Source organism: Myotis davidii, unplaced genomic scaffold (assembly GCF_000327345.1).
Source record: "Myotis davidii unplaced genomic scaffold, ASM32734v1 scaffold945, whole genome shotgun sequence".
In the NCBI taxonomy this organism is placed as follows: Eukaryota; Metazoa; Chordata; class Mammalia; order Chiroptera; family Vespertilionidae; genus Myotis; species Myotis davidii.
In genome coordinates this window covers 203,250-210,931 of record NW_006296434.1, presented here as the reverse complement: position 1 = coordinate 210,931, position 7,682 = coordinate 203,250, and the positions used below count along the sequence as shown (strand labels likewise).

The window sequence follows — 7,682 nt, the reverse complement described above, 5'->3', positions numbered from 1 at the left end:
AGGGCCTGGTATTAGGAAAAATGTGTTTTCATGTGAAATTACCCTAAACCCCAGGGAACCACATCCAAATAAAGTATGGTTCATGTTTCTCCAACATTCTGACATTGACTTTGACTCCTGAAGAACACGATGAAATAAAAAATATGAAAATACTTTATAAACTGCAACATCAGGCAATATCAAAACAAAAACATTTAAAAACATACCCTTAAGGGATTTGTTCCTTCCCACCTCAGCTGCACCACAGCCCAGTAATTATTCCAAAAACTCTCTTTCTAAAAGGCTAGATGTGCTAAATAGACTATCCCTGAAACTACCTGATACCAAGAAATGAAGGTGTTGACTGAATCACCCATGATTAATCTTCAAGATGTTTCCTTTCCAGATAAATGTTTATTACGTATAAAATAAGCATTACATGTTTATTAGTAGTATCATATTTCTTATATGAATCAGCGATTCAAAATGTCCTAGCTCAAGCAGTACTAATAAAGCCCTCATTGGAAGTTTCAAAATTCCCTGTGGTCTTTGATTTTCGGGATGCCTGGATTCTCTATAATAGTATTTTTTCAAAAGGAACTGCGTATTTTATATATTCTACAAGGGGATGTCACCCATGACTCTTCAGTTAAATATTCATTGTTGTCAACCAAATAAACCACCTATTTTAAAAGGCTGCCTGTAATTGGTTTCATTATTTCATACATTACCTACACAGGAAAGCAATTTTGTAAGCAGAAATAGATTACCTACACAAACTGGCAAGCTTTCAAACTACTAAAGGGCGGCAAGGCTTAAGAATAAGTATAGTAATAGAAAATGTCATGTTTTATGGAAAAGTCTTACTTTATTTTATAAAAAATAATGTTTTGAATAGTTACTTTACTCTTTCAAAACAATGCAACCACAAGAAGCACTGAGGAGAAAGGACCCTGCTTTTATGAACTTGTGAACACACCGATGGCAGGCACACTGCTCACTGAAGCAGCCATATGTGACCCAACTGCAAGACACAACATGTAGGAGTAAACACACAAGACCGAACAGCTGTGAAAAATAGAGGATTAATCAAAAGATTCTGCTTAAAAACATTAAATTCAAGTTATGTGGATCTTTTATGCATAAAGATCATACTGTGTCACCAGAATGACTCTTCAATGGTCAGTTCTGGAAAATAAAACCTAACTTTAGTTAGAAAGTTAAACTGTTAACTTCTCTTTTTCAAAGCATTTTCAAAAACTATGCTATGTAGTTTTTATTCCAAGAAGCCTTCTTGTGATGTACAAATACATCTGCTAATGGAAAAAAGTAAAAAAAGCCAACCTAGGTCCTGGCTGGGTAGCTAGGTTGGTTAGAGCGTTGTCCCTATACGTCAAGGTTGCAGGTTTGATACCATCAGGGCACATACAGGAATAACTAATGAATGCATAAATAAGTAGAACAACGAATTGACGTGTGTGCGTGTGTGTGTGTGTGTGTGTGTGTGTGTGTGTGTGTGTGTCTAAATTAAAAAAGGAAATAAGTAAAAAGAAAAGCCAATCTGGAAAAGAAAACAGTTTAATTAAATGAACGTCAAAGTGTGGTCTCTATCTTCTGCCCCCTCCTCATCTTTCTTCTCACTTCGCCTTTGAGACTGAGAGTAGCTTGGGGCAAGTTCCCCTGATCTGCGTTCTCTCCGCCTCTCTGGGCTGTGCTACCATCAGGGAGCCCTGCAGCACCCTCGCTGGTCCAAGGCAGGAGGACCTCAGCCAGACTCACTCCTACCCCTGGGCTGCTATGACAAACATTACAAAGTGCCTACAGCCTACAATTATTTCAGCAACAAGGTAAACTTCTCTAGTGATGATGCTGTACTGGTTTGTCGCCCTAATACCAACCAACCATTAAAAAAACATTAAAAACCGGAAAATCAAACTATCTGTAGACAAGTAATCATTTAAAAGTTGGGAAAATGAAAAGGAACTGTAGTCCCAACCACCTAAAGTCTCCCCTCCTCCAGTCTTATGTAGCAACTTCCTTTCCCCATAATTACCCTGAATGCAAACATGACGCTGTCACCTCTACTGCATCGACAGTGTCACTTGTGTGCATCACCAGGTGGCAGCCCGGGGAGGCCAACAGGGCGTCTGGAGCCCAGCGCTCCCTTCAGTCGGTCTTGTCCTGCCTGTTCTCAGTCCGCACATCCAAGGTGGGCGCTTGGGGTGGCGGGGCCCCCGCAGGGCTCGCTGCTGGGCAGGTGGGCGGGGGAGGCCCCGTGGCACACAGTGGAGTCCGCTTCAGCTTTATCACCCGGGGTGGGGTGGCCTTCTTGTCGCACAGCAGAACCTTGGCTGGAGGGGGCGATGCGGCCCCATTTTCAGGACCCCCGGGCCCATGCGATGGGGAGTGCCCAGGCAACCCCGTGCCCACCAGGGACAGGGCCTTAGACAGTGCAGAGTGCTGAGCTGGCATTCCGCCTGGAGACGGGGACACCCGGACTGAAGCCGAGTTCTTGACCTTGATTTGGGTGCTGGTGGAAGGGCCCGAAAACCTGACAGGTTTAGGACCAGCCTTACAGTTCACGCCTTCCTCCCCTTCATCCAACGCCATCAGCCTCCTGCAAACACGGAAGCACGCCCGTCAGCACTTACACGGTCAGTAGCTAATGAAACCAGCTCCAAAATTCGCCTCTTAGGCGAACAAAAAGGTTTCCATCAAGAATGTGAGCCAAGAGATCGATGCGTATCAATCAACCCCATTTCTCATCTCCCGCCATGGTCAGTACCTACATCGGCAAGTTTATAAGAGGTTGTTTCACCTTGAATAGGAACCCTTTTAAAATCACATATAATACGAACAAGCTAAAATGTGGAAAGAGATGTTATGTGAGAATTACGCAACATATCGCTCTGTTCCCAAGAACCCTGATGCGATCCAGGGGCAACCAGAAACATCCTGAGCTGTTTTTCCCAGGTTCCTGAGGAAGAGCGCTTCCAGGCCACTAGACTCCCGACCAAGGTTTCTCAGTCTTGGCACTATTGTCACTTTGGGCCGGATAGCTCTTTGCTATGGGGGCTGCCCCATGCATTCTAGAACATTTAATGGCAACCCTGGCTTCTACCCACTCGGTGACAGTAGCATTCCCCACTCCACAGTGTGACAACCCAAAATGTCTCCACACATTGCCTAACACGCCTGGGGACAAAATCACTCCCAGCTGAGAACCGCTGCTCACGCTGAAATGATGTTTGCTAACTATAGGTTCAATGGGCAGAACAAATAATGATAAAAAAAAACGGGAGCCTTTAGGAAAATAATCTGTTTTAACAAGAGATCATTAATTACTAAACACTGAATAAACTCGGCATTTCTGAGAAAGGTCCAGAGGGCACAAGTCAGAGAGCATTCTGGAATCCCACAGGAGCTTTGAATCAAGTTCTAGAGCAGAAATCCAGAAATCAGAACTTCTGAAAGCCATGAATAATTCCCAGACGATGAAAAAGAAAAATGGTTTGTAAATGCATTTAAAGCACAGTGAACGACACAGATGTGGAGTGAGTTTAATGCTAATAATTTTAAAGAACAGAAGAAAGTACCATTAATTTAAAATGCTATTCGTGGCATTGAGAAGGAGAAAGGAATTCAGAACAAGTCGCAGGAAGTTCCAAATATTAAATCTAATAAATACATTTTTTTACTATTACCAATAAAGCCTGGATTTCACTTCTGTGCAGAAAACTACTTACCACAGCATTCCCACTGTCTCCACTAGTATCATTAAAATCACACTCTCCCCAAAAGAACATACTCTAACTCCGTTTTAGAGAATTATTTGTACCTTTTACATAGTTTTGGTAAATTTGCATTTATCCAGATTTATATTTTGGTGATAAGGCAGAATATTCGTCTATGTGATTAATAGGCTTTTATTTTAGTAAGGTCAAGAACTGTTATTCATTTCCCCAATAAAGTCAGAAAAAAAATAATGATCACAGATTAAAAAACAAACATCAACAAACATCAACAGAGCAGAGTTCACCTCTTCCGAATCGGGGCCATGTGGCGCAGGCTCCCCAGCAAAGGCCGCTCCTCCAGGGTCCAGCATTCTATCAGCTCGTGCGGCACCCGCCAGTAGCTGACACCTGGGAGAGAAAGGCATCGTTAAGAGAACCTCTATCCACTGCACACGGGGCAGGAGCACTGTCTCCTAGAAGAACAGCCAGGGAGAGCGTCGGAGCTTCATGCCTCATTTCTTTCCCTCCTAAGAAATCAATTATTTACTTAAATTTCCTTTTAGTTTACTATAGTTTCATTTTTCATTCATAAATCTACCTGGACTTATTTTGATAAATGATGTGAGGTCAAAGATGTTTGTCTCTCAAACATACTTGTCAATTACATGTTAAATAACCTATCATTTTTTTCATTGATATTTAGTCAGTCAACTCTGTGACTTTCTTATTACATAATATTTGTATTCTTATAAGTTTGTTGGGGTTTACTCTTGCTCTCTGCATCTATTCTTACACCAGGAACACATGGTTTTTAATTATTATCTACAGCATGTTTTGTTTTTGCTTTTTTAAATATGTTTTTATTGATTTCTGAGAGAAGAAGGAAGAGGGAGGGATGGAAACATCAATGATGAGAAAGAATCATCAATCAGCTGCCTCCTGCACGACCCCCACTGGGGACTGAGCCCACAACCTGGGCATGTGCCCAGACCAGGAATCAAACTGGGGACCTCTTGATTCATGGATCAACATTCAACTGCTGAGCCATACCAGCTGGGCTACAGCTTGTTTTACTATCAAACAGAGTTAGACTCATCTCTCTCATAACCTCTGCTTCCCAAAATGTTCTTGGCTATTTTTCGTTTATTCTTTCAAAGGAACTTTAGAATCATTTCAAGATTCCCAAAGAGTCCTATCGATATTTTGGTAAGAATTGTGTTAAACTTTCCATATAATCTCAGAAGAACTGACATCTTTATAATATTCAGATTTCCCTTTCAGGACCATGGCATGTCTCACCATAGCCTTCATGTCTTCATTTATATGGATGGATGGATGGCTAAATACATTTTAGCAGTTTTCTTTGTAAATCACTCAAGCATTTCTTGGTAGGGCAGTCCTAGTTATTTTTGTTTTATTTATTGCTATAGTGAATGGGATTTCCCCTATAATTTCTAATTAATTTATCATAAATAAGCTGCTCTTTGTTAACATATATGTATACAGCTAATAATATATTGTATACAACATATAAAATACAACTACTAAACTCATCATTTAAAATACCATTAGTAGATTCTTCAGAGTTTTCTAGAAATACATATTGTTCACAAATAACAATAAATGTCTTCTTCCTTCCAACTGGCCTTTCTCTTATTTTGCTTCCTGCTTAGGACTTTCCACAGACCTTCCAGAGCTTTATTCAATAACAGGGATGCTCTACTACACACTTTCTAAAAAGCTAAAGGCAGTTGCACGCTTTGGTAAAGTCAGGGATCGCAGCTCTCTGCTCCAGCTTCCTAAGTCAGCAGAGAGCCTCCCGGGCAGCCCGCCAGTCCAGGGCACAGAAGGAAACAGGACACCGTGGGTTTGTTCTCAATTATAAGTCCAAGTGTCTCAAAGTCAGTTACATCTACAAGAATAAGCTAAAAGAGAATAGCACTCCTTTCATCCTACTTTATCCTATCTGCTAGAGGGGTATGAAAAGAAGAGAAAAAGGAGGGAAAGTGAGGGAGGCAAAGATGAGGAAAGAAGAGTTGGTACTGGCACCCCACCTAAAGGAGGAACAGCTGATGTAGTTTTTATTTACTTTTATTTTTTATTTTTAAAATATATTTTATTGATTTTTTACGGAGAGGAAGGGAGAGGGATAGAGACTTAGAAACATCCATGAGAGAGAAACATCGATCAGCTGCCTCCTGCACACTCCCTACTGGGGATGTGCCCGCAACCAAGGTACATGCCCTTGACCGGAATCGAACCTGGGACTCTTCAGTCCACAAGCCGACACTCTAGCCACTGAGCCAAACTGGTCAGGGCTGATGTCGTTTTTAAAAGCCTCTTCCACTCTTTTCATTCCATTTTATAATGACTTGCAATCTCTGTTTCTATCCGCTTTTAAGATCATTTGAGGACTAAGATGTGTGCTATTTATCTTTGGACCCATTTTTAGGATTTAGTATAATGGTTGCACTTCACACTTAATAAATGCTTACTAATTGGGGGAGCGGGGGACACCTTGGGCATAGAACAGTTAATCATCTGTGATCCTTAAGCAAGTGGCATGGCCTCTCTGAGATTCAGTTTCCTCACCAATAAAATGATAAAGAGCATAGGATGTTGTTTTAGGATTAAATAGTATGATTATCAATCCTATATAATAAAAGGGTAATATGCATATTGACCCTAACAGCAGAAGAACCGCGCTATGACGCATTGACCATCAGGGGGCAGACGCTCAACACAGGAGTTGAACCCTGATGGTCAGTGTGCTCTCACAGGGGGAGAACTGCTCAGCCAGAAGCCAGGTTCATGGCTGGTGAGCAAGTGACAGTTGTGGGATCCTCTCCCGCCTAATGGGGACCTGAGGTGGGGTGGCAGGGGACACGGGCGGCACCAGACAAAGGCCCCACCCTGACAGTCGCCCCACACACAGAGGGCGACCTGTGGCAGGGGTGGGGCCGACGAGCAGGAGAGAATGGCTGACCTCTTGGCCCCTCCCCCGGGCCAGCAGGCTCCGATTGCCTGATGAGGAATGGGGAACTGGGGGTGGGTAGTGGTGGGGGGCGGGGCTGGCTGTGGGAAGCTGGGGAAAATGGCCCTGATCAGAGGCCAGGCCTAGGGACAGTGCCTACACACAAATTTCATGTGCCGGGCCTTTAGTTCTCATATAAGCAGCTTGGTAAAAATGGCCAAATTTCAAAGTGTGTATTTAAAGATTATTTTAATTGTTTGATAAAGACTCTTTAGACATCTTACCAGTGTTATTTTCATTTCCTCTGTCTCTTTAGACATGCATGGTAGATATGACCATGATCACTTTAGAGATGAGGAAATGGAGGCTCAGAAGGATGGATGAATTATTTAACCATCCGAAGGTAATGGAGACAGAATGCAATGTTCCTTCCAACCTTCAAACACACACACACACATACACACACACACACACACACACACTATATCCAGAAAATTCTGTATGAAAAAAGAACCCAGCTTTAAAAACATGATGAATGGTAAATAAATGATCGTAAGTTCAGAAAAATAATATAATTATTACCTGACATATATGTGATTCAAACAATCTGTGAACTATCCTATATGATAAAAGGGTAATATGCAAATTGACTCTAAGGCAGAACGACCAGAATGACTGCTTGACCAGTCACTATGAGGTTCACTGACCACCTCTCGTTTCATTTCCCTGGCCAGCAGGCTCTGATCACCCAATAGTGAACAGGGAAGTGGGGGTGGGTGGTGGGGGATGTGGGTGGCACCAGGCCAAGGCCCCCACCCCATCAGTCACACAGAGGGCCACCAGCAGTGGGGGTGGAGCCAGTGAGCAGGCCAAACACCCAACCTCTCAGTTTCTCTCCCCAGCCGGCAGGCTCCCATCACCCAATGGCAAATGGGGACCTGAGGGTGGGTGGCAGGGGACACGGGCGGCACCAGACAAAGGCCCCACCCTGACAG

At 42.9% G+C, this 7,682-nt stretch overlaps 1 protein-coding gene across 3 annotated transcripts in view; it reads right to left on the bottom strand.

Annotated features, from left to right (window-relative positions):
* Nucleotides 1-1,539: 1,539 nt before the first annotated feature.
* Nucleotides 1,540-7,682, bottom strand: part of KCTD18 (potassium channel tetramerization domain containing 18) — a 15,269-nt gene continuing 9,126 nt past the window's right edge. For all 3 annotated transcript variants that reach the window (XM_015569160.1, XM_015569158.1, XM_006771806.2), the window contains 2 exons: nt 4,019-4,121; nt 1,540-2,596 (listed from right to left, as the gene is read on the bottom strand). In XM_015569160.1, the coding sequence (XP_015424646.1) occupies nt 2,146-2,596; nt 4,019-4,121 (554 nt within the window). In that variant the 3' untranslated portion in view covers nt 1,540-2,145. The remainder of the gene's footprint in view (nt 2,597-4,018; nt 4,122-7,682) is intronic.